At 38.6% G+C, this 27,215-nt stretch overlaps 1 protein-coding gene across 1 annotated transcript in view; it reads left to right on the plus strand.

The window, feature by feature from the left end:
- Positions 1 to 27,215, plus strand: part of FBN1 (fibrillin 1) — a 152,299-nt gene that overhangs the window by 87,533 nt on the left and 37,551 nt on the right. Inside the window, exons 19-35 of the mRNA XM_034066265.1 lie at positions 912 to 1,037; positions 1,683 to 1,802; positions 2,602 to 2,739; positions 3,721 to 3,771; positions 6,257 to 6,382; positions 7,072 to 7,296; positions 8,652 to 8,777; positions 8,870 to 8,998; positions 9,490 to 9,615; positions 9,750 to 9,875; positions 11,355 to 11,477; positions 14,054 to 14,179; positions 14,716 to 14,841; positions 22,916 to 23,038; positions 23,589 to 23,711; positions 25,445 to 25,570; positions 27,057 to 27,179. Of these exons, the coding sequence (XP_033922156.1) occupies positions 912 to 1,037; positions 1,683 to 1,802; positions 2,602 to 2,739; positions 3,721 to 3,771; positions 6,257 to 6,382; positions 7,072 to 7,296; positions 8,652 to 8,777; positions 8,870 to 8,998; positions 9,490 to 9,615; positions 9,750 to 9,875; positions 11,355 to 11,477; positions 14,054 to 14,179; positions 14,716 to 14,841; positions 22,916 to 23,038; positions 23,589 to 23,711; positions 25,445 to 25,570; positions 27,057 to 27,179 (2,163 nt within the window). The remainder of the gene's footprint in view (positions 1 to 911; positions 1,038 to 1,682; positions 1,803 to 2,601; positions 2,740 to 3,720; positions 3,772 to 6,256; positions 6,383 to 7,071; positions 7,297 to 8,651; positions 8,778 to 8,869; positions 8,999 to 9,489; positions 9,616 to 9,749; positions 9,876 to 11,354; positions 11,478 to 14,053; positions 14,180 to 14,715; positions 14,842 to 22,915; positions 23,039 to 23,588; positions 23,712 to 25,444; positions 25,571 to 27,056; positions 27,180 to 27,215) is intronic.

The raw sequence follows: 27,215 nt of genomic DNA on the forward strand, positions 1-27,215 counted from the left end.
AGCCTCTCTCTTGGTCTTCACCTGCCATTCATGGCTATTGCCACCTTTTTGCAACTTCTCTCTTAATGAATACAGGTCTCCCAAAGTGCTTGAAATTTGGCACTAGCATTTCTGTTTAAATTTTTCACCTCTGAAGCAAATGTAGACTTACACTGGCCTTGGTAACCGTAACATCTAAGACAGTTCAGAGCCAGCTTGGAAAAAACGGTGATTTAGAGACCAGGATGACCAGCAAACTTTCCAAACCAATCCTCTTTTCATTTCTTTCAGGACTATGGGGGCTACTGTGGGGACTCACAGACTGCATAAACCTATTCTGCAATATAGGCAAGATGAAAGTATGATTCACAGCTTAACTTTAAACCATGGTGTGGCTGTCACGTATTATGAGTATGTGTAGAAAGGAAGTACAAACTCTTACAAAAGCAAAGCAGCCTGCTAAAGAATAAAGCTCAGGAAAAAGTTAACAAAAATTTACCAAGAAGGCTGTGGCTTTGTTGGTTTTTTTATTTTTCCCTATTTAAAAAAGAAAATGAAAACATTAAGATTTCTCTAGGTAATATTTATGTGGTTTGAATTTATATAACTTATAATTGTTTCCATCATTTCAATGACAGTTTTCATGAGGAAGGTGCAGTAAGTGGGTTCTTTATTGTTAGTTTATTTGGAATGGTCATTTCCATTTGAAATAATTCCAAGCCTGTTTGCTAAAAGAATCTACAAAAGTTTTTAGTACAAGTCATGCGTGTGAGTATTCTCTCTCTCTCTCTCTTCTCCCCCTTCCCCTTCTTTGTCTCCTCCTTCTCTCTCCCTAATCTAATGTGGAGAAATGTGGCTGTTGGGAGGGAAATTCTGTCTTGGCTTCTATTCCAGAAATGTTTTCTTTCTTAACTTCTTGATTTTCATTATAGACATTGATGAGTGTGCACTGAACATGCTGCTTTGTGACAATGGGCAATGCAGAAATACCCCTGGAAGTTTCACCTGCACCTGTCCAAAAGGATTTGTATACACTCCTGACCTAAAGACATGTGAAGGTAATTGGTCCATTTCTTCCTGGTTTTATTAATTTGGATTGTTCTCAGATTGTGCCAGAAATACTTTGAGCCTTGATGAGGATATAATGTGAACTGAAAAAAAAAAAAAGGCATTATAAGGGGAATCAGGGCAATGAGGAGAGACAAGGCCAGAATGAAAGCATTAGATAACCTCTTGGAATAGCCTGTATTAGGTCTGTACTAGCACTGTTCTTATGGACTACTACCAATGTTGCCATTCTGTTCTAAGGGTGAGAAAAACTGGAGAAGAACCAAGTTCTACAAATCTGTTATCTTGTGTGGAGAACAGAGCCAGACGGCTCCCAGTTTGAACCCTTTCTGAACCACAGACAGGATGTGTATCAGATCATTTAAACAACACAGTCCATCATCAAAAGCACTGCAATAGCTGGGTATCAGTGAAAAATGAAATGCTGTTTCCAAGTGCAATGTTTTAATGTCCTAATGTGTTTGTGTGTCTTTAGGGCATCATTAGTCTATTGTGAAGAGTCTCATAATAGAAAAACAGAATACCAAGAAAGCTAGTAATGGGGAAAACATCCTCCATTTTTCCTAAGCTAAAAAAGGCCATATGTATTGTTATTCAAACTTCCTGGCACTAATGGCAGTGTGTTTCTCTTCTAGATATTGATGAATGTGAATCTAACCCCTGTGTTAATGGGGTGTGCAAAAACACACCAGGCTCTTTTGCTTGTGAATGTTCTCCTGAAAGTACTTTGGATACAACCAGAACGATCTGCATAGGTATTTATTCTTCTCAAGATTTTATGTTGAAAATGTCTAGCAACATACAACTATTGTACACCAAGCTCAGAAAATATTAAAAAGAACCCAAACCCTTGTGTAGATAAATTTATTGGGAAATATTACTGAAACAACATTAAGAAAGTGTTTGTTCTCAGCATTACTGTGAGTACAGACAGCGTGACTAACACTTGGGAGCATGGTGTGCTTCCATGTCAAATACCAAAAAATACCAAATTTTTTTGGTAACAAATACTAAAATGCTAAGACTGCTTCTTCAGGACTATGCTCACCCACTTAATTCCTCCTGCAAGAGGGATGAGCAGGCTCTCGTTAAGTTCTGCTCTCTGGAAAGGCCAGTTTTCTATTTGAGATGGAGCATGAGTAAGTTTTTTGTACGACTGCTGTAGAAGAGCAGCCATGGACAATGCTGTGACTTGGATACTCTGTTCTTCTGCATGTGGCTCTAATCTGTGTCATAATAAATACAATGACTCAGATCTTGCATGGTGTTGAGATGTTCCCTGTTAAGGTCAATAAACATAAACTAGGAATTGCAAGGGCTCTGTGCTGGGATGATTTCAGGCTACAGTCCAGCATAGAGAAGGATAAATTAAGAGCTTTTAAAATAAATTCGTATCTGATGTGATAAGTTATAATGAAAGGATGATTCTTTTTCATGGTTAAATACACATGTGTTTGCAAATACACTAATTCCAACTCTAACTATTCTATGATTCTATGATTCTATAATGCTAAATGATCTGCATGACGATACACTGGATTTTTCCCCAAACAGAGACAGTTAAGGGTACCTGTTGGCAGAACATAGTGGATGGAAGATGTGAAATAAATATCAATGGAGCAACTCTGAAGTCCCAGTGCTGTTCCTCGCTGGGTGCTGCTTGGGGAAGCCCATGTACACCATGTGAACGAGGTAATGCTGTTAATTTTCCTCAGGAACCCAGGATTTTTGCTATTCTGAGGTTGGTCCAGATTACTGTCATAGAAATTTGGGCACAGGCTAGACACGTAACTTTACTTGTTCCATTACCAAGCACTCATTCAGTCTAAAAAAAGAGAAATCTTAATGTTTGAGAGGTAGCATGTACCTATAGAAGGTTTTAACTCTGGATTTTATAGTGAAGATTTTGCAAGTTTATATTCTGAAGGGAAGGGACCACACCTACAATCTGTAACTCGCAGCATTACTTTAGCATGGTTTGTCATAATTAGTGTTCTGAAGTTCCTAATGATGTAGCAATAGATGCATATTCCCCAGAGCTCTCAAGAAAGTGTTTGCAACAAATAGATCTTTGGTGTAGTAATGGAGGGAGGAGAGGGAGTAGTCCTTGTTATTATACTCTGTAGATTAACTGGTGACCTAGAGAATCATACAGTTGATCAAGAAATGGGTTGAGGTCTCCACATACTCACTTGATAATTAGACTGAACTGTGGGATGTGCTGGGAACCCAGGGATGAGCTGATGAATGCAGAAATGTGTGTGAGTTGTTATTTCTATATGCTGTGTTGCTCAAATCTTTAGTTAAATTGATCCTCTGTATATCTTAGCTGAATTCGTCGTCATCCATCTACGATAAATAGGGCTGTAACGTGCTGTGAATAAGTTACATTAATTGATTTGAATGAAGCAGGAGTCGTATAACCACTTCTGAGTTAGCTAGCTAAGACACATGAGAAGCAGAAGAGGATAACGGCTGACACTAAATAATTTATGTAGTTGCCCCATCTTACCTCTTAATTATCTCAGAAAATACTGAGATGCTGTCTAAGCACTCAGACTTCTCATAGCAACAAACTCAAGATAATAGTTCTCATGATTAGTTTTGCACAATAATTTAATGGTGAGTTTTGGACTGTAGCGTTCTAAATGTTCACTTTTGTTTGCTTTATAGACCCAATATGTCAGAAGGGATATTCAAGAATAAGAGGAACATTGTGTGAAGGTATTTATTGTTGCTTTAACATAAATCAGAGCTTGAATGAAAAAATTACAGTGTTTTGATTTAAGTGGTTAATTTAGCATAGACGCACCCTATGCCAAATTCTTACCTCTTGTAGTTCCATTGACTTGGTTAGAGTTATGTCAGAGATGAATTTGGTTTCAGTTTGTTTAACATTCCTACATACTCACAGTTTATCTCAAAGTATACACTTGCAAATACAATGTCTACCAGTATAAGAAGATGGTTCTCTCTCTTCAAATACTGTTAACTAAATAACCTATTTGGGCAAAGTATGCATCTTATGTATGTTATAAAACATGGCATTATTGATACACAGGTATGAGAATCCATTACTATGCTTTAGAAAAAGAATTTTTAAAGACTATGTTTCACATGAAGGTTACGTTTTGGGGTTTTTTCCTTATCCTTGGCTTTTTTCCATCAACATTATATGAAATCAGACACATTCCAAAGCATAGGTTCATTATGAAAAATAAAAAGAAAAAAATACATCAGGACACAATTAAACTTTAGTTAGAGAAAAGGTTAAAGTTTTCTTAAATGTGCAGCTTTTTGCTTGGTATGAGATGACTCCATACTATTCTGTGAGAATTGAAGGTCCCACCCTATTTCATCTTCATTTGAATTGATTTGAACCTCTGGAAAAGTACTGCACATTTCCATAGCATGCAGAAGCACAGAGAGTCTCAAACTGCTGTGGGTCATCCTGACTGACAGCATCTGACATGACACTGCAGTTAAAATATTTTTTAAAAATTACTCCCATATGTAGCTTCCATAAAGAAACATTGTTTTTTCCCTTAACAAAAAATAAAATAAAAAAAGAGAGGAACACCCTCACACATACTCTTTGCTTTCCAAATGATGACTGAATACCTTGGCACGTCTGTGCTGCAGACCCACTGTACATAACTTATCTGACCTCAGCAACACTTTCTGGAGTGTGTAAGGCCCCACCTATCTCTCTTCACAAGGAAACTCTTAGAACATTTTCAGCCCTGCTGCGATGGAAAGTTTATCCTTCAAGATGCAGACATAACTGTTTTCAGCATTTCCTTTACCAGCACTTCGGATTATGTCAATTACATACTTTAATCTTTCCCATTTCAATGGGACCTGCATAGCCCCAGATTTTTTAGAGTAGTTTCCCCTGCTTCTAACATACTGAGGCCATATTTGGGTTTCAACCAATGTAAGCGTTTTTCAAGACAGGAGAAGATCTCTAGGAAATTTACTGGCAAGTGGGAGACAGAGCAAGGGAGTAATTTTAGTTCCCAAAAGGTGATACTCAGTTCTCCAGTACACAGCCTATGTAAAATGTGTAATGGACCGTGTGCAAGGGAATAAGCAAACTGAATTGGCAATGATCCTCTGGTTTACGGGTGAGCCCTGGAATTGTCAGTGGGAATATTGCTCACAGGCTGTGAACAGTGTTTCGGTGGTTTCTAATAGTTAGTGGGTTTACTTCCTGTCTGCCAGTCAACATGGGCCTTTTACTTGTATCTAATCAAAGGCAGATGCCACTGATGTTCACCCCAAGTTTATCCTTCATCCTGCTCCATGCAGTTTGAGAGTTGCAGAGTCTGTTCACACCAGGAGTTTTGTCTGGGGGCCTAGCAGGTCCAGTCTACCCACTTCTTGATTACTCTGTACATGAGTGTTCATCTGCAGATTATCAGATTCATTCTTTTCTCATTTCTTGTTCTTACCCATTCCTGTCTTAAAAATTGTCATGCTTCATCTTGGGCCATATGTAATCCTGGAGGCTTTTGCCTAAAGGCAGTTGTGAAGCATATGCTTTTCACGCAGGACCTCACACTTAGATTACTAAACATTTATTTATGCTTATGCCAAACTAACACAGTTAATCAAGTTATCATTACCCAAAAGTGCTAACTTTGCAATTTAAATATAGAAATATATACTTAATGAACTCTGTGTGCACTCATGAGTTTGTTTTAATCCGTATGTGAAGTTATTAATTGCTGACAGGGTTATAAGGCCAGATTATAAATAGTGTTGTAGTTTCAGACATGCAGAGGTGTGCCTGATGAGAGACAAACATTAAAAATACAAAAAAACACAGCATAATTTAATCCTGTTGGAATAATGCATATTATCATTATGCACTTACCTTTGTTTCTTTGCCCATTTGCTTCAAAACTCTGGCCCACCGTGAGTATGAAAATTGATACAATTTTCAAATGCTCCTCTCATTTTTGTTACTTTTGGGTTTGATTTCAGTATATGTAGGAATGACAAATAGCAACATATATATTTCTTATCTTTTCTCTAATCAATTGGTTCTGGTTAACTTGAAGTCCTAAATATTTGGAATTCTGTCGGGCCTTTTTTTTTTTTATTTTATCCTAAAACCCAAACATTAGGTTGTTAATATTTTTTTCTGGTTTGTTCATGTTAGCATGCTAGTGATTACTTTTATTCACGTTTTGTTTGGATATAGATGTAAATGAATGTGAGGTGTTTCCTGGAGTCTGTACAAATGGGCAGTGTGTCAATACCATGGGATCGTTTGTTTGCCAGTGCCCCAGTGGAATGACTTTAGATGCTTCTGGACGGACATGTCTTGGTAGGTATTAATTCCATTTACAGGTCTTCTAGGGAAGAGCAAATCTATGTGGTGAGCAATATTTGCCCTGCATGTTTTCTTACAAGTAAGGAAAATTATTTTTGTCCACATAAATAATTTTCAAATGGACTAAACTTAGTTCAGCTGGAATAAAAGCAGATTTCAGTGGTAGCAGCTAAAGCCCATCACCATTTGCTAGCTGGTGAATAGCATTGATTTAGTTCCAGATTGTTCATCTCACAAATCCCTATAGTTCATCTGTGCACTCTTCGTCCCCAAAGCCACTGAAATCAGCAAGACTGGGAGGGATAGTGGGTAACACTGTAGGCTGGGACTTGAGTGTCAGGAGGGATGTGGTGTTCCTGACTACACTGTGTACCTTAATGGAGGGTGCAACACAATATCATAGTTTTGCATGCTGTCCACCCAAAGCATCTTTATCCCTTTATGATAGTAAATGTCTAAAATTTGTCTCAGAACAAGGCATAGGTTGTAGTAATTAAAAGGCCTTACAGAGGTTTAGTAATCTGGAATACTTAAAATAATCTTCTGATCCAAAATTAACTTCATTTTGAGCACCATTATTCAGAATGGCACTTTAAGTTCACCTTAAGCCCTGGAAAAGAGTTCTTCTGCAGTGAACTAAATTTTCTCTTTCTCTCTCAACATATTGTTCAATTGCCCAACAGACATTCGCTTGGAGAGTTGCTACCTGCAGCATGAAGATGAACAGTGCACCTCACAAATACCAGGCCGACACCGAATGGATGCTTGCTGCTGTTCAGTGGGGGCAGCGTGGGGCTTTGAGTGTGAGGAGTGTCCTCTGAAGGGATCACCTGAATTTGAAGCTCTTTGTCCAAGAGGATCTGGGTTCTCTACAAAGATAGAGATAACTGGGAAGCCTTTCTCGAAAGGTATGTGATCAGTTTGTGGTTCGTTGCCAGCAAATCCTGCTGGCTTTTCCTTTCGCTCTTCCCTGAGGCAATTTCTGTGGGTTTGAAGATTTCAGTGAGAGTCAGGCACTTCACTCACCTTAAGGCACATTTGAAAATCCAGTTAGATTTCATGGAAATAGCAGGGGGGTTGGAACTAGATGATCTTGAGGTCCTTTCCAATCCTAACTATTCTATGATTCTATGAAATTAAAGCCAGAGTAGAAAACAAGATAATTTATTCCGTGCCACAGACCATTAAATACCATATAATACTGCAGCCTCAAAACACTAAATTTGTGTGTCTAGTAGAGAGGTTAAATTGTGCCTGACTTTGCCTCTTGTGCGACACCTAATGGCACCTCTGTCTGATGGAATAGCTTTGAAAACCAGGCACCTCATAGTACAACAGCTGGAACAAACTGAGCAGTTAGCTTTGGAGGTTTTGAAAGATCAATCCTTTTTACCTGTGCCAAGTGTAGTTACTTAATTCCACTGTGGAGCAAGAGAGGGAGGGTGAATAATTTTGGTAGCTTCTTATGGAGTTATATGGAGGAGTAGAGAAAAATAATTTCCAAGATGATAGTTCAGGTCAGCAGAATTTAATTTACTGTAAACCAAGCCTTGTTGTGACTGTCATTGCTAAACTTCCAGCATTAAATGGACATCCCCGGTGACACCCCAACATCATGTGTTGAAAGCTGTCTTACCAGGGTTACCACTGGGGTTAAGCTGGAGAATGTCAGAAGCACAAATGGATGTGAATATGTTTATAGAGAAAGCCGCTACCCAAAAAATAAACATTCTGAAGTTTGAAAGGAGGGGGAAATATGTATGAATGACAATTGCTGTTGTTAGTTTCAGCCTTAGTTTTATAAACAGTTACTAAGCCATTAATTATCCATAAAGAAAAGTAACATGTGATTTTATTTATGCTGCTTGTGTTTTCTGTGACTCATGGAAGTCTCATTTTTTTTTCTCAGAAACCAGAAGACAGAGTGGTTCTTCTGGAAACTCCCTTTGCCGTTGTAGGTTTGATCTTCTGTCCACTGAGATCTTACTGTTGACTTCAGTGAGCTGCAGATCAGATCCTGCAGGGCAAAGGAGAGACTAGTAACATTTTATGGCAGAAAAATGCTCTTGGCAGTTCCAGTGCAGAGTGTCTGCATTGCTGGTTAGGGGGAAGTCACTATCAGTTAATGTATGTCTACAGTTTTCCCAAAAGGGAAGGGGTCATTGTCATGAGAAAGAATGAGCTCTGAAGTTGGCATTGTTCTTTTGTGCACTGTTTTTGCATGAAGTGATAATGTGATATGTCCTTACTGTTTCATTTTTAGATATCAATGAATGTAAAATGTTTCCCAGTCTTTGTACCCATGGAAAATGCAGAAATACCATTGGCAGCTTTAAGTGTAGATGTGACAGTGGGTTTGCCCTTGATTCTGAAGAGAGGAATTGCACAGGTAAACTGCATTGATGTATCTCTTATACCTTTGATTTGAAAAGGAGAAACTGAACTGCTTAAAAAATACTGTGAATGTGTTTTGTGTTACAGATATTGATGAATGCCGCATTTCTCCTGATCTTTGTGGCCAAGGCATCTGTGTCAATACTCCTGGAGACTTTGAATGTGAATGCTTTGAAGGCTATGAAAGTGGATTTATGATGATGAAAAACTGCATGGGTATGTTTTTTTATAGACCATAGATCTTCAATAGTGTGCTGGTATGGTCTGCATGGTTTATTTTTTATTTCATATTTTTGTAAGGTTTGATTTCATCTGGGTTTAGGTGCCTCATTTAGGTGCAATGAGATCCCTCTCATTTTGTGAGTCTTATTAAAGCTCACTTGAACTTGATTTCCACCCCAAATGTGAATTCACTGCTTCTGCAGGATGCCAAAGCATATATGAGCAAAGATCAGGAATTTAGGATGTTAAATTTATCACTGCAATCCCCATTTTACTACATGGGACACCATCCTGAACTTTGAAGTTATAGTAGAATAAATTCATAAGAAACCTTTTTTGAATGTATTTTATTTTATTTTATGAACTGCACTGTGGTGAAAGGGGTGACTAAGGAAGTGCTGTGGTGGATAGTAGGTTATGGGGAGGGACCTGCTGCTGTGGCAGTGCTGGCCTCTGCAGTGATGTGCCTTCTCTTCTCCCCACAGACATTGATGAGTGTCAGCGCAACCCCCTTCTCTGCCGAGGAGGCACCTGCATCAACACAGAGGGGAGTTTTCGGTGCGATTGTCCTCCAGGCCATCAGATATCACCAAATATCTCTGCTTGTATAGGTGAGACATGCAAGCAAAATCAATACTGTGCTCAGCTTTTTGTATGGCTCTTGTGCTGCGCATGCATTTTACATTTGCTTCAGTATCATTTTCATTCAGACCTAAACCCTATTCCTCTTTTTCTTTTGCAACAGACATTAATGAATGTGAATTAAGCACCAACCTGTGCCGAAATGGACGTTGTGTCAACCTGATTGGAAAGTATCAGTGTGCTTGCAACCCTGGGTATCAGTCAACACCTGACAAGTTATACTGTGTTGGTAAGGACAAAATCTACATGGGATCTCTAGTGAATAGGGAAGATATACCACAAATAATTGTTTCATTTTTAGTAGTTGTATAAAGACATTTTTAACTGTGATTCAAAAATCTAGCAGAGTCTGTCAAAAATAGTATGCTAAAACCCCTAAATGCACACCCATTGCAAGAAATGAATTAAATTATGGCAGTGCTGCAGCTAACTAAATCAGTCATGATGCGTAAAATAGCAATTATTTTAAGCAGCGTAAGACTTCAGACTTTGATCATTAAGAGGGAATACCCCTTTAAATCTTGAGTTCTATATTTTATTAAAACTTAGCATTCCTGACAGACCATGGAGTAGACTCATGTGGTTCAGTTGCATTTTTCCTAATTAGATCTGCAATTGTCTCAGATATAGGGCCTTTCCAGTGTTTCCTCAAAAATGTGTTTTGTTAATGACATTTAGCTTAAATCACGTCTCATACGCTCCTTCATATGTGTACATTTTATTGTGCCACAGAAATACATGAAAAATCCACTGGCTTTAATTCTGCTTAGTAGATATTTTTTTCCCTTGATCCTTATAAAAACTTTGCTGCCTCCATGGTACTTTGGTCACCCAACAGTGGTATTTTTTATATACAGAAAAAGAAGTGCGAAGTATTTCTTTGCAGTCAGCTAACACCGTCTCTTTCCCTTGCTGGTTTGCCTAAAATCCATCCCAATACCTGTATTTGCAAACACTTGAATGTTCATGGAGTGTGCAGATATTGAGCGTACATTCTGGGTTTATGCTGTTCTGGAAAGCCAACTGTCATGGTTTAAGTCCAGCTAGTAACTCAGCACCATGCAGCCATTCACTCACCCCTCCGGTTCCCTGCCCCCATCCAGGTGGGATGGGGAGGAGAATCGAAAGAATGTAAATCCCACGGGTTGAGAGAAGAACAATAAGAACAATTTAAAAATTTAATAACTAAAATAAAGTAAAATATAGAGATAATAGAAAGAATACCAATAATAAAGATAATAGGAAACAACAAGAGAAGAAATGAAAGCTCGAAGTGATGCACAATACAATTTCTCACCACCCACTGACAGATATCCAGCCCAGCCTGAGCAGTGATCAGTCCCTTCTGAGTGACTCCCCCCAGTTTCTATACTGGGCATGATGTGCTGTGGTATGGAATGTGCCTTTGGCTACTTTAGGTCAGGTGTCCTGTCTGCTTCCTCCCCACTTCTTGTGTCCCTCCTGACTTGGCAGAGTATGAGACTGAAAAGTCCTTGTTCAGAGTAAGCATTACTTAGCAACAGCTAAAACATCATCGTGTTATCATCACTGTTCAGGGACTAAAGCTGAAACACAGCACTGCATTAGCTATTAGGAAGAAAAATAACTCTTACAGCTGAAACCAGGACGCTGACTCAAAGTGTGTCCTTGAAACATGCTTTAAAGTAGAAGATATTGTGCATTTTAACTGTAATTTTCTCCTTTTTAGATATTGATGAGTGCAGCATAATGAATGGTGGCTGTGAGAACTTCTGTACAAACTCGGAGGGCAGCTATGAATGTAGCTGCAAACAAGGCTTTGCACTCATGCCAGACCACAGGACATGCACTGGTAAGGGAGCTTTGGGGAACTTTTTCACTGGAAGGGTTTATTTCAGTAGTTTAAAAATGAACCTTCTTTTTAAGATTAAAGTTTTTATAACAAATATACTGTAAAAACAAGGAAACAAAAAAAAAACCCCAAACAAACAGCAGTTTGCTGTTTGCATAGCAAGTGAAGTTGTTTTCCTAAAGTAAGCATCTCCAAAGTACCAGAAATGAACAACTGCAGACTGAATTGCTTTGAAGGGGATTGATTCATCATAATTGCAGAAAGTTTATAGGTCAATCCTGAGTTTCATAATGAAAAGCTGTAATTTTTTTTCAGTAGGAGATAAATTTTGTCCCTTAAAGTATTACATCGAATCAAAATCCAAAATGTGTTTAAGTCAATGGAAAGAATCATCATAAACAGAAGCCAAAATACTCTCTGCATGTGTGCTGCTGTATGGTTATATTGGAGAGAGAATAGACAAATGCTATAGAAAAGGAGGAGATTGCCCTGTTCTGTGGTTGTGTGGTATCTGCTCTTAAGCAAGCTAGAAATTCCTGTTTATAATTCTTTGTTTTGTCAAATGTAAGTGTGCTGCATTACTTCAAAACTGACTTTCAGACAAACTGAAGTTTGAATAGTATGAATCGTTCTTAAGAAACAGCTAAGAAAACTTTAGAAATGTGAGAAAATGTTCAGAGCTCTGTAACGGGTATTCTCCTTTGGGAGTCTGGGAGTCATAATCCCAGTAAGTGAATTGTACTTGGTGATTTCCACATAGGTTACTGGAAAGATAATTCTACCCTATTCTTCTCTGATTTCTTGCTGTACAACCACTGGCCTGCTGAGGCATGTGAATGTTTGCCAGCTGTTTGCCAGTTCCATCAAAGAGCTCCTTGAAGAGCATGAGAAATGTAAGAGGGTTATCTCTTGGAATAGAATTGCCTTTATAGTTGGACAAATGGAGTTTTCTGTACTAAATTAATAGAGCTCACATTTAGAATTTGTAAATATTTATAGACCTGAACAGGTCAAATAAAAATATAAAATATTATATTCAAAATCCACATGCTGAAATTTTGTCTCTGCCTAAACTGACTGAAAACAGGAAAAATTTGTATTTTGTGGCATTTTCTACTCATTTCACTGAATATCTGGTTTTACTGTGTTAGATGTTTGTGCATGGTACAGAATACAGTAGCACTGTGACCTGAGTAAGTGAAACACCTATTTTTCAGTTGTGTGAACATGTCTTTTATCTTTAACATCACACAGAGCTGGAACCCATTACAAAATATATTTCTTGATAATTGAACTGGTAAGAGTGTCGTTCAGTTCAGTTGTAGGTCAGGTTTGAATTGGTGAGGTTATGCATAAATAATCAGCTCAATTAGGAGAAACAACAGGTTCTTTGTCAGCTGATTTTTCCCCAGCTGTGAAATCAGTACAGTGGCAGGTTAGTAAATAAAGTTCTTTATTTCTGTCATTATTATCCCCATTTCTAGAGCTTACTTTTGCATGTTAATTCAAATTCTCTTCCAAATTAACATCTTCAGGCTAATGTCCATGCCAACATTATTTGTTTGTTAAGATCAACAGGGACTGGTCAGCCTTTTTCCTTGCAGAAGCTGTGTTGTCCACACAAGCACTAGCTGCTAGAAATACAGAAGAATAATGAACACAATATTTTGAATTAAAGTGAGTTTATCTTCTGCAGCTGCATAATTACTGCAATCCACAACAGACCAGTATGCTAATGAGTTACACTCTCTTGGAGAGGGTTCCTGAATCTTGTCCTTTTTGTGCTGCTTTTTTCCCATGATATCACTAGGCAGAGTTTCTGATTCTTGTTCCGGCTGGTCTATGCTGGTGCTGACACAGGTCAGTTCTAGGGAGTTTTAGAAGGAACACTAATAGAACCTCAGGAACTCTGAAAAAAAATCAGATCTTAGCATGGCTGCTTTAATATTATAAAGTATCTGCTTCTGCAGCTTGACCCCAATTAGTGATGGCTAATTTCACGAACTGAGAAAACAACTTTCATGCTAGAGGATATAACTCTATGGCTGGCTGGGCTAGTCAGTTGTAATGCTAAAAAAAAAAAACCCATAAAATGTCTCAGTGAAATAGTATTCCCATCATGAGTTTAACTCTGTGTTTCCGGTCTGTCACATCTGGAGACCTGTGGAGGTATTCTACATGTATGATGACTTTTTTAAACTCTCTAAAGTCTGACATTTTTGTCACTGAATTTGAGTTCAGAGCTTCCATTGACTTCAACAATGATGGATTGTATCCAAGAATTTCCAGTTGTGTGTGACCATGTGGTTTTCTGTTATGTTGTTGGGCATTTTTTTTCTATGTCAATGACTTTTTTACCTACAAAGTTGATACCTGTCAGAGGGAATGTTTGCGACTGACTTCAGCTGGAGATGAGGAGCTCACTTGTCAGGACAATTCTGCAATGTACCATTCAGTTACTTGCAAGGATTCAGTCCTCATTGTACTTACCAGAGCATTGAAATGCTTACTTGCCATGATTATGGTTAGTTGCACTGAATAAAGTGAGCATATTTTAATCTGATTTTTACCTGTAGATATTGATGAGTGTGAAGACAATCCTAACATCTGTGATGGAGGCCAGTGTACAAACATCCCAGGAGAATACAGGTGTCTTTGCTATGATGGATTCATGGCATCTGAAGACATGAAGACTTGCATAGGTGAGTGAAAGTACATGTATTCCAAACTGCATTAACTAGGGAAAAATTATTTATTAAGGCACTATTTCTAAGTAGGCACACAGTGATATTTAAAGAGTATTGAACTTATGCCCTTATTTTGGCCACCTGACCATAGAACCAGCCCCATTGTACAAGCTGTGTTTATCAAATGCAGATGTAATCTCTGTATATTCCTATAGATTGGGATGTAAACATGATGATCTGTAGTATTGTATCTTTGGGTCCTCTTCCAGTGAGGTTTTTATGCAGCTCAGCTGAAAGAGTGCTTGCAGAAAGGAAGTGTTTGCAGAAAGGCAGATCATGCAATGGAAATATTAATATATGTATATTGATACAGATATGGTAACTGTGTTAAACCAGATCTCAAAATATATGCTAGGTATGGAATAACTTACCTCAGCAATTTTCTTTTTGCATACGTAGACCCAATTTTGTATCAGAACATTATAGCTCGAGATTTCATCAGCTACTTTTTAAGAATTTTCTTTAATGAATCTTAATTAATTTTTTTTCAGATGTTAACGAGTGTGATCTGCATCCAAACATCTGTCTGAGTGGAACCTGTGAAAATACGAAGGGCTCATTTATCTGTCATTGTGATATGGGATATTCGGGCAAGAAAGGCACAACTGGTTGCACAGGTATGTTTTTAGTTAGTAACTTTTAGTTAAACTTCTGAGTCTGCCTGCTTTTTTTTCCCCTCTAGTGTTCAAAAGCTCCTCTCACTGTGCTGCTTTCCAATTAGTTGTGCTAAATATTGTATCTCTTATCCAAATTTGCTGAGCTTGCATTCTGCGGAACATCAGTGGCTTGGGTTTATTACTGTATTGTTGTTGGTTTAAAAGAACAGAAAATGCAATTGCTGTAACTTGACAGGCTCCTGCGGACCTCAGTGCATTTGGATTAGTTAATTGTACACTACACATGCAAGTAACAGATATCTGTTCCAAGCATTATTTTGGCAAACAGGTGGCTTGGAATAGATGCTAAAATATATTTTCAGTTTTTGCAAAGTGGCAACAATAGACATACTCAACCACATTATATCAGCAGATTCAGAATTTGCATTATTTCATGTATTGCCAGCAAACAGAAATGAGATTCAAATATACAGGCTCCGAGGGCATGATATTAACAATCCTAGTACAGGTTTCTCTAGCCAAGGTGTTGAGAGTCTGAGGCTTTGCCCAAATATGAAGGCAAACATATGTTTAATATAATTTTTAGTGTAGACTTAGAGTAAACGTTTTTCTGGCAACGTCTTTGAGACAGACTTTTATTCCTAGTCTGTCCTTATTGTAGAGTTAATAATATACTTCTGTAAGTGCCCCAAACACATTAAGCTGTTTTTTTACAGCTCTCTTAGAACAGTCTGAGAGCTGGAGTTGTACTTTGCATATCAGACCATGGACGAATATTTGTGCATTAGTAACAGCTGCCATCGACTTACATATGAACTGATCTAAATCCAAGAAATCCCTAATTGTACCCTGTAGACCAACATTTCAACATTTTGTTTCTGTGCTAAATTATATGAAGATCTTCAGTACTCTAGACCTGAAAACCCTTGTACTGATCAGTTACACATGGCACAGCTAAGGAGCAGTGAAGGAAGATGAAGCAACTAGTAGAGGGTGAAAGACAGAGAACAGTCATGGAGGTAGGGAAGGAATCTGAGATATAGATTCTGGAGAAGTGCCTGGAAATAGCCACCCTTTTGGCATTATATAATGCAGAGTAGTGGCAAATGTCCCAAGCAATACTCTCTTGTTAAAGAAGAGACAAGGAAATCCCTCCCTCTTAGTCCCAGCCAAGCCCAGTGTCTATCCCATGTGGGCTCTTCCCACCACCTCATATCTTTATCTTTACTTCAGAACATCCTCTGTTGCTTTTGGCTTTATGCTGGTATCACAGGGAGGATGGTACTCCCCAGGAAAACCACCAGGACACCTTAATTAAAACAGGTGCTGTAGAGGGCTCAGTAACATGAAAGAGGTGAGTGGTCTAAGACAAAACTGTGAAGTATCAGTTATGATGATGCAGCTCAGATGGGATCACATACTCAGAGCACCAAAATCTTTTCTATTTAAATAAGAAAAGAGAAGAAGCAGAGCAGGAACTTTCTGTGCTGGTTTAATGCTGGAGAAACTCTGTAGATATGGATCCCTTTGTGACTACAGTGTGCAAATTCTTGCATTCTCGTTTTTAAAGGGTGTGATTTACTGGTGGAGACTTTTGAATTCCCCACCAAATATTTGCACAGTGTTAGAGTAGAGCTGAAGTTCCCATGCTTGGGTATTGCAGACCAGGCAATCAGCCTTCAGGACTTCTTGATGGACTTTTCCAACAGCACCTTGACCCCAGGATTCAATTCCTGTCTTAAAGCCTGATCAGAAGCATCAACAGTTTTTAGGAACTCCCGAGAAAAAAAAATTACAAAAATGTGTACAATGTTTTCAATGGGAGGTTCTCTGTTTCATGAGAACAACTAAATAACGTCCTCTGGGTTCCATTACAGTTTTGTCTAAATATTTCAGCTCCCTTGTCATTACTGATTGTTTCCATTTTAACAAATAAACATGGTTTTTCCCCAATTATTTGACAGTACTCAGATTCCACCCACTGACTTACATTCCCATCCCACACAGATGTTAGTTGCCTTCTTGATTCTCAGTAAGAATGTGGACAGATTTTAGTAACAAAAATATAATTTTTAAAAAATGATGCAAAACCATATGTTGCAGATGCAGGTTTCCTAGACAATGTGCTACAAATGGTTTCATTTCCATTCACAAGGCACGCTGTGGCAAGACTGACTTAGAGCAGTTCTGTTGAGATTTGTCTAGGCAGGCAGTGGTACTTGGCCACTAGAGAGAAGACTGCAAATCTTCCTAGTTACAGATTCCTCAGCTTTATGACAAATATCTTTGCTTTTGCTGTCAATAAAATATATGTGTACTTGTGCAGAGATGAAATCCTGTATTGGCACTTGCATTTTTATTTAGTGATTCATCACCACTCTGGAGTATTGCCTGTAAATTTGTAATATTTCACTGTTGATGCTGAGCCTTAGATTTACTTGCTCTTGTATTCTCACAGAGGAACAAGATCTTCTCTGACTCTTTCCTATCCATCCTTGCCAGTTACGGCTGTATGTGCAGACCTGCTGTTTGCTGCTGTTGAAGCTGTGCTTTCACTGGCTTAGGGCACTTTTCACAATGTCAAACTGAACAAGAAGGACTTGGGGACTGAAGCTGCCCAAGATGATTCTCAGATCAAAAATAAATGTGCTTGAAAAGTCAGCTGGATTTCTGCACAGCAGGCTGAGGGAGTTGGAGGGCTGAGACTGGGCTCTGACTCTGCGAGGGCCGTGCTGCTGCTGTTTGGAGAAAGACTAGTGGAAGATATTCAGCTGCAGCCTTTGTGTGGGGTGAGAGGTTAGAGAGTTTGATCTTGAACATTACTTACTGTCATCAAGTAATGATGATGATAGTCAATAAAGGAGGAGTGAGTGCACACTGCAGGCTTGCATGGCTGACAATAACACAGTTATAAGAAGGAGACCTGATACTGTGAAAGGAAAAGGTGAGCCCTATCATTTGCCCTCAGAAATAAGTCTGTAACATCTTGTGGCTTGTATAATGTGCTTGCCTCTCTCCTCTGCCTTTTGGCCTCTGGCCATTAATAACACATTGTGTTTCAGTCTTGATGGCACAAGAGAGTTCTGGTATCAGTGAAACAAATACATTTCCCCTTATGCATATGGGAGCTAGCTATGTCAGGCCAAATACCAGAAGATAATAATATTAAGATGCTGCCCGCCAAATGGGGTATTACAGAAGGAGCGTATTGTGAGTAGGCACCTGTCCAGCAATAACATGCTGTGCCCCAGTGTGCTGATGACATAAGGAGGGGTAGCAGGCAACAACAGAATGGCCTCATGTGAAACTCCAAGAGATGCTTACAGTGCTGAATAAAATCCAACAGTGATTCCAAGGGAGAAGACAATTTTACAGGTTTAAAGATCACAATAGGGTAATTCTCTCATATATTTCTATACTTGTGTGAGTGCTAAGTTAAAATTCACAGCCTTCTCCCTCTGGAAAGCCTTCCTTTATACCTACCTGATTACATGGGCAGCAACCCAGGAGGAGGAAATGCCTTGTGACTTCCACCAGACGACTGGCCCTGTGGGAATTGGGCCCAGGCTTGAAATACCAGTGAAACGTCAGTGTGATAAAATGCACAAATATGCAAAGAGGGCCAAGAAAAATTAAAGTCAGAAAATGCTTAAGGAATTTGTATAATTCCTGACAAAACTACTGATTTATAGGCAGAGTCTGAATTAAATTCACACTTTGCTGAGGATCCTTATAGACTACTGAAGCCCAAATGAAATCCTCAGAAAATGTAAATGGTACACAGAGTACCCGGAGGATTTCATGCCTCGTGATGAACATGTGAATTTTCATGGCTTAGTCTTCACTCTCATTCTGTTTGAATGCAGAAGAATGACTTGGGTGTTTCCAGAGTATAGGTGAGAATACAGCAATTTATCCCCATGCTGCTCTTTTGACTGAGTTTAATCCACTTCCAGACCATATAGCGATGTGCTGTGCAGATACTGGCTAGCCATTTCTTTCCTTTGGTTGCCATGTTTGCAAGCATAGTGCCAACATGACAGGTATATGTGTTGTGTATTTTTGCTGCACATCCACAGCCCTAACAATTCATGCCTCTGTCATTAATGGGAGAGATGCTTTATAAATTGCCAAAGGCTTGAGGGAAAAAATATTTGTCCAGAGAAGAGAACTGAAGGAGCCAGCAAAATAGGGTGACTGACAGGCTTTTTCCCCCAGAGTGCTTGGGATTATTATGATGTCAGATCTGCATATTATTTATCATGCATTTTCTCATCTGTTGTAGGCAGACAACTCCCTTAGTATTAATGGGAGTTGTGCAATTACAAAGCTGAGAACATGTGCAGCAGGACCAGGGCACAATGGGACTGCTGAGGATGCAGTGTCAGTCTCTCATTGGAATGTCTTTATTTTCCTTGGCTTGTCACAGCCTCATACTGGAGGCAGAAGGAAAATGCTGATATAAATCAGTGACTCACTCTTCTGCTCTTCAGTGAAAATCCCCCTGAAGTCAATGGGAATAGGCCATCATTGTGTGAGACCCTGTGTCCTCCTGTGTGCTTTTTTGGGTCATGATACCTTTACTCAGACCGAGTAATGCCTTTGTCTTCAAGCAATTATATAAAAATCGTTGGAGTGTTTGAAGAGTGTAGTCCTGCTTGTACTGCGATGTACAGACAGCACAATCTGGACTCTTGCTTTTATTAGAGATATTTATATTGAGTTAATTTTTTCCCCTACAGAGCTCAACTTCCCTTTTCTGTTTCATTCTGTGAAGCCATAATTCAACACTTATGGCAACATAAATTCATATTAAGCTCCAGTATAAGCAGGCATAAATTCCATTGATTTTACTGCCCCGTTTACACAGGACTATGTTTGGTCTGAGATCTCTTTTGCCTTGGAAATAATTGTAGTGCAATAAATTTAGGCTTATAACTCAGCTGTGCAATGAAAGGAGAGAATAGGAATTATAGCAAAATAACATCTAAGTTAAACACAGATAGCTTTGAAAATAAGTAAAATCTGGGATGAAGCCAGTGATAGTATTTTATATGCCTCAATCGGCTTTCATTTAAGTATCTGAAAAACTTTCCATGCATCAATGAAATAAGCCCTCTGATGTCCCTGTAGAGGTAGATGGTATTAGAATATATACATTGCATTCCCTATTTGATCTTTACCCAGTCAAAAAGCATTTAAATCTATTGAATTTTTTTCATGAAAAGCTGAAGAGGATTTCAGGATTTTGTTCAAAGCAAGTGGAATAGCAGTTCAGTGGATGATATCTGAGAAAGTTGATCCCATTATAAATACCTGTGTTTTTGGATATGGATTTGTGCTTGCAAATTTCATCCTGCAGAAGATTCCGAGCTTTTTACTGTGTGTGTGTGAAATAGCTGATAGAGGAACAAATGCTGCTGTTGCACTGGGAGATGTTAGTGGGAGCTCTCAGGAGCAGTGTTAGTGGGTCAGTGTGAGCTGGAATGGGTTGGAATCCACAGTCACTTTGTGTAGAGTTGAGAATTTGGGTTTGATTGCCTGAAACTGGAGCCTGAGCATGACTTCACTGTGGTGTAGCTGTTGCATGCAAGTTTCTGTTTGTGTTTGCTGGTGGTTTAAAAAAAACGCTTGGCAGCAGTTTCTCCACTGATGATGTTTTTTGTGGTGTTTCCTTGTGCTCAGCAGGGTATAAGGAAGCATGTGATTGTACGTTTCAAAGCATCAAATAATCAAATACAGTGCAGTCTTAATGTTAGCAGTGGTTTCACAGTTTGGGGATAAAATCACGTAAAGGTTAAAATACAGAGTGTTTGCCTCAGCTTTTTTATGTCAATGTATACTGTAGCTGACCTCTTGAAATTCCACCTAGTCTTTCCCTTCAGTCCAAGCCAAAACGAGTTGTTTTTTTTCTGACCACCCTAAAGAGTTTTGACAGACACTAGTTTCCTGTTTAGGGTGATGTTATCTTCATATGAGATTTTGCACATGCTAAAGGCAAATATGATCTGAGATTGTCTGTTCCTGATCCTTTTTTCAAGTTTTAAGAAATAAGTGTCCATTTGCATGCTTTCAAGCTTGTTGGTGCAGTCAACATTCATAAATAGTCGATTCCAGCTGCCAGATTTAGATCTCTATCTAGACATCAGCATTCAGAACATGGGAATACTCATGTCTGGGGTTTTAATTCAGAGCAATGCCTCATTTAGAAAGAAAACCAGAAAAATAAGATTTTGATGCAATTCCGCTATACAGACTTTAAAAAAATCCACCACCACAAAACAAAACAAGAAATCCCAACCCAACAAGCACAAAACCAACCAACGAAAAAATCCCAAACCCCAAACCAACAGGGGGTTTGGGTAATTTCTGGATTTGAGTTTTTTATTGTAAGATGACAGATGGATGTTGTCTGCTTCGCAGAGTCACATGTAGCCTTTGTGAAAAGACAAAATATATGTACAGGGCATGGAGAAAGGACTCTGAGCTTTTTATCTGAAGAAGGGAGGACAGAAAACCTAAGAAAGAGTTATGAAAGATACAGTTAAGATGGACCTTGACTCTTTCATCTATGTCTCTACTTTCTTGCCCTCTTTAAACAGCTAATTGCTTTTAGGTGCAATAGTATGGAAACTGGAATCTATGGTTTTGGGGCTGAGAACCCCAAAGGTTGTTACTTGCTTAATGGTTGATGACTTTTCTTAATCATCTTCTCAAGAAGGGTCTGAGCTGGGTTTTCATCTATGGAATCACACAGAGTTTGTGAGCCCGTTTCCCCTTTCCATCAGCTGTTTTAGGTAATGAGATGTTCCTGCTTGCTACAGCAGCAAAGGCACCTGGAAGGGCTGAAAAAGATGATATAAATATTATGTGGTTTGATGTGAATTCTAGATAATTTATATCCTGCACAGAAGTAACGCACAGTTAGAAAGAGTTTGGTTGTAGAAAACACTGTGAAATCCATAGCTCAGATGTCTAAGAAAATTCCTGCTAATTTTGTTTTAGTTACCAGTATAATTTCTGAAAACTTTGCCTTCGAGTTTATTCAAGTACTTATATGGGACATTAATACTGTTTTGTGACAAGGAAGAATGGAGCTCAGGTTGGAGGGATTTTGTCTATATATTTTGACATTGCCAGAGAATGCCCAAGAATGAAAACAGGGTGAAAATAGCAAGTACTGAAATAGAATGTGCTGGCACCAATTCATACGTTGAAGATTAGATGACTTGCTGCCTGGTGTCTCCAAGGATGCTGACTTTTTTCCACTGTATTAGGTTTCCTGAGTTCTTAATAAACTGCATACCTGATTAACTTCGTGTTTGTCAGCCGTCACATAAATACAATGGTACAGCTCTATCCTCTACCTTCCACAGAGTCTCTGGCAAAACAGAACCTGGCTTTGTTAAGTACCTAGAGATAATCCAAGCAGGAGTTTGCAGGTGATGCTGAGCCAAGTCACTCTCTGTGGACTCCAGGATGGACAGATGGAAAACCTGTCTTCTTTCCTTCGGTCATGTTAAAGTATGGTCAAGATGCAAGCCAGTACATTGTACTGGTATCTTTCTGTTGTCAGAGGAGCACTGGTCTTCACACCACTTACTCAGCAAATTTGAGCCACAACCTATTGCAAAGCTGCTTGACAAACACATCCCAGGATGCTGAACACCTGCAGTGGTAATCTTTATGAATGCTAGTCCTCTTATTCCCAAAGGCTGTGGCCTCACATTCTTTCTGAGCTCACCAGTTAGAAAAAGAAGGAAAACCTGATTTACTCTTTTTCTCCTTGAATATAAAAGTTACCAGGCTTTGGAGTTAACTGCAGAAGCACTGATTTATATGCCCATCAGAAAAATAGATAGTAGGGCAGGATGTGTTTGAAATATGCTACATGCTTCTTTGCTTTTTGTTGCTGAGTTTTTATTTCTCTTCTGCTTCATTTTTAAATGTCATGTTCTAATGAAATTCAGACTTGCTTTCATGTTCGCAGTGTCTTTCTTGGGAAATTCCAGTATCAGATGGTTATGAGAAAGTTTGATCCATGAGCTCTTCAAACATCTTTCTGTTTTTACAGATATCAATGAGTGTGAAATTGGAGCCCATAACTGCGATAGACATGCCATATGTACAAATACCGCAGGAAGCTTCAAATGTAGCTGCAGCCCTGGCTGGATTGGAAATGGCATCAAGTGCACAGGTGAGAGTCATATGCATTTGTATTTATTTGTAAGGTTAGACCAAGACTGGGTCCTGCCAATTCTGAAAAAAACAATACCACACCTATAAATTGAGAAGGCAAATGGTTATGAAGGCTGTTAATGTCGATTTGACACAATCTGTTGGAGGACAAATTCTCTGCCATGTTAGCTGTGAAATCAGCATTGTCTTATGTTTGGCATGTGAGCTGGTGAAACAGATTGGATCAAGGAGGGAGACAACTGTGTCTTTGAGGGCAGCTGATGGGAGACAATGAGAGGTCTCTTGGTGCTCCCCATGGAAACAAGATACAGGTCTTAGTTTTGAGAGTGCCCTGTAGCTTCCTCCTTCACAGTTACCTTGTTGGGCTGCAAATAAGCTGTACCCACTTTTCCACTCAGGTGACCCTACATATGTGTAGGTTTTATTATGAAAGATTATTTAAAGTAGACCACCTGTGAGCCATACGCTAGTTAAAGTTTGTGTTCATTATGTGTTTTTTTTAACTAATGCTGCTTTTTTTTTTCTTTTAAAATTTTATTATTTTAAAGATCTGGATGAGTGCTCCAATGGAACCCACATGTGCAGCCCACATGCTGACTGCAAGAATACAATGGGGTCTTACCGCTGTCTGTGTAAAGAAGGTTATACTGGGGATGGCTTCACTTGTACAGGTGAGTTTTCTTAGGAACACTGGATGACCTCTGGTGGTCCCTTGCAACATAAGTTAGTCTACAGTTCAATACACGAAAACAGCTTTTAAGCATTTGAAATTATTCTCTTAGTGTGTCATCTTCCATTATCTTACTTCACCTAAGTTGCCACAAGTTGGAAGAGATACTGTGTATTATACCTAGTCTAAAGCCATTACTTTTTTCAGTTGATAAAGTGCAAGTTTTCCTTGAGCCTCTTCTTTAGTTGGAGTCATATAATTTGGTTACTTAGTAGAGGAGTCCATTGGCTACCCACCTTAATATTTAAATAATAGGGAACATGCATTAAAATTGCTTCATAAAACTGCCTAAAAATATTTGTTCTTTCCACAAGTGAGTGTGCGGTGTGGGTCCTCTTTTACTGCATCATCCTGAGAGACAGTGTCAGGATGCAGTGCTGGCATTTAGGATGATGGTAGCAGCTGTTTCTGAAACCTCATTTTATAGACAGTAAATGTGATTATAAAACATTGCTATAGAGACATTTCCCACCCACACTACAGTCTTTTGCTTTCTAAATCAGATTAGCTCATGTAAACTTAGTCATCAAGAACCCTGATACTACATTAAGGACATCAGTGTTGCTAGTGATGCTACATGAGAGTGACCCTGTTTGGTATAAAGCTCTGATAGACAGCTGGTGGGCCAGGTTTTCAGCTGGTGCCAATCAGCAGCACTCTGTCAACTACAGCAGGTTTTTATGGCATCCGAGAATCTGGCTTAGCAGCTTTAAGGCTGAATTTGAATCATTCCACGTTATAAATGGACTCTGGGATTCTGTTTAATTCTCTGATTCAGCTTCCTTAGTGGCCTTCATAGCCCAGTGCTCTTTGTCAAGTTCCCATATGATGATTTCCAGGAGTCTAAACTACATCTTTCAAATAGAGTGCTTGCAGAGTAGATTTTTTTTTTGTTTTGTTTTTAATCTGGATACTTAATTGTTAATGGATTCAAGAGATGGCTGGGACTCAAACTGGAGCACATGAGTGTTCTGTAAGCCCTCTGCAGCATTCCCCTGGTAGGTGCTACCTTTGATTTGCTAGCCATGGACTTTTATAAGCTTGTGAGATTCTGTGAGAGCCAGATTTTGTTGCAAAAAGTAGGGTGTTTTTGTGATGTATAGAACTTCAGCTGGAGAGTAAGAGCCATAATATATCTGAAGGGCAGTGTAGCCCAGTAGCAAAGTTGGTTTTCTCATCAGCTGTTAACCTGCAGTTTAATTTTAATCAAGTTATTTTCACCTCAGTGCCACTTGTCAGTGTTTCGTATGTTTGGCATGGAGACCACCTATTACCGTATGTTTGGTCATTTCACAGTAAACCTCTTTTTTCAGTTGCTGCCTCTAGGCTTTGCTGTAATAGAAACAATAACTATAATAAAATTCACATGCTTACTCTGAGTCTAAATTTGACCCTGTGTACTGCCTCCAGTTGTTATTAACTGTAGCTACTTTAGGAGTCTGTGCATCTCTCCAGTTTTCCTTTTGATTAGGAGCAGTATATTCAGCATGTCAGAAATATACCAAGCTGTTACATGTAGTAGCCTTTGCACATAACTAAATTGCAGTGTCTTCTACAAGTGTTCAAGGCTAATGGAATAATTAAAATCCTTGGAACACTGCATGCTTCAGCTGAAGCAAATGTTGGTGAGAAGGTTAATTTACTGAAAATCTGCAACTTCTCTTCCCTTTACAGACCTTGATGAATGCTCAGAAAACTTGAATCTCTGTGAAAATGGGCAGTGTCTCAATGCCCCTGGAGGATATCGCTGTGAATGTGATATGGGATTTTTGCCAAGTCCAGATGGGAAAGCATGTGAAGGTAATTCTCTGTAAGCTTTAAACAACACTCAGCAAATTCTGCCTTAATTGTATTTTATGTTTGAAAAATCTTACAATTGGTTGCAGTTGTGCTTGTATTGAGAGCTCCATGAAAATTGTCAATAGTATTTGTTTTTTTTCATTTTATTATGGGCCTCTAGGTGTTCATATACCTACTGTATATATAAAGTACAGCTTTTTGGAGCCTATTTTATGGGGTGTTATTTGTGGGTGATCCAAGTAGCACTGTCAGCTGCCATTTCATCTTGATCATTTGTACCCAATTCTTCATTTTATTCATAATAGTTGAACAGAAAAAGTTGTTACTTTGCCTTGACATATATGAAGCTGAAAAGGACTGATTTGTCAGCTAATACAGTGAACGTGCTTTGAGGGTTTCTGTAAGATGTAGAAACGGAGTTGGAAAGAAAGAAAACTTCACAGAAAGTTTGTATGTCCACCAAAAAAAGAAATAAATCCCATGAGCATTTGTTCAATTTTGAAAGTCAGTTGTCAGTTAACTGTTTGCAACTAGCTCATAAGAGCTTTGCATATGCAAAGATTCACAAAAATCAAATAATAAACATGCTATCAGCATGATTAAAGTCATTGCACTTGATTGTAACATTTGAAATCTTCAGTTGAAAATGCTGATCAGTTAAGTGAGTCAAGAAGAAGCAGTCATATCATCTGACATAGTAATAACTCTCAGTAACCAATATTTGATCGAGTTCTTAAGTACATCACTATAAATATATAAATAGGATTTATTCTCCTTGAAAAGTGCATTTTTTTAGTATTCTACCAAGAGAAATAATTTATGAGAGTGAATTTTTGTGTAAACTAAAACAGTATTAGATTTCATGTTTCATGAAATAATTTACTTTCAAACCTTTTAGCTAACTTTAAATAGCTTATATAGAGCCTATCTCCTGTTGCTAAAACAGACTTTCCTAAATTCCTCAGATGTGTACACTAAATGCAGTATTTTAAGGTCCTTTGTAAACACATACTTTTTTTTATTGTATCAAATGGCTGTTCTTTGTGCAGTGCATATGGCATTTGGTAAATACTGACTCAGATGAAATGATTTGGACAATAGGCACAAAAGCGAGCTCTGCTAGCCAAACCTAAGATCTGTCAAATGCAGAAATGGGAAGGTGGGCATCAAGTTCACCTTTGGGCCCAAGCTCTTCCTTTGCTGTTGTCCAGTTTTCTGCAGATGACTTCTGATTTAGAATGAACGTCATTTTTTTTAAAGCATATCTCCTGCCATGTGTTTAATTTTGCTGCTCGTCAGATTAGCCCACTAATAAGCTAAATAGACTCCAAACATAAATCTTACATGTTATTTTTTTCTGGTCTTACATTGTGTGCAGGAGCAGTTGGCTTCCAGATCCATATTTGCTGAACCTTTTTTGCAGTTCTCTGTCTGTATCTTAAAAAGAAGGAAACCTCATATTTTTCTCCTCCCGTTCCTCTACCAGATATTGACGAGTGCTCACTTCCAAACATCTGTGTCTATGGTACTTGTCATAACCTCCCTGGACTTTTCCGATGTGAGTGTGAAGTGGGCTACGAGTTGGACAGAAGTGGTGGTAACTGCACAGGTAAAGATAATTTTGAACAACATGCTTTATAACTTT

This window comes from Melopsittacus undulatus, chromosome 9, assembly GCF_012275295.1.
Source record: "Melopsittacus undulatus isolate bMelUnd1 chromosome 9, bMelUnd1.mat.Z, whole genome shotgun sequence".
In the NCBI taxonomy this organism is placed as follows: Eukaryota; Metazoa; Chordata; class Aves; order Psittaciformes; family Psittaculidae; genus Melopsittacus; species Melopsittacus undulatus.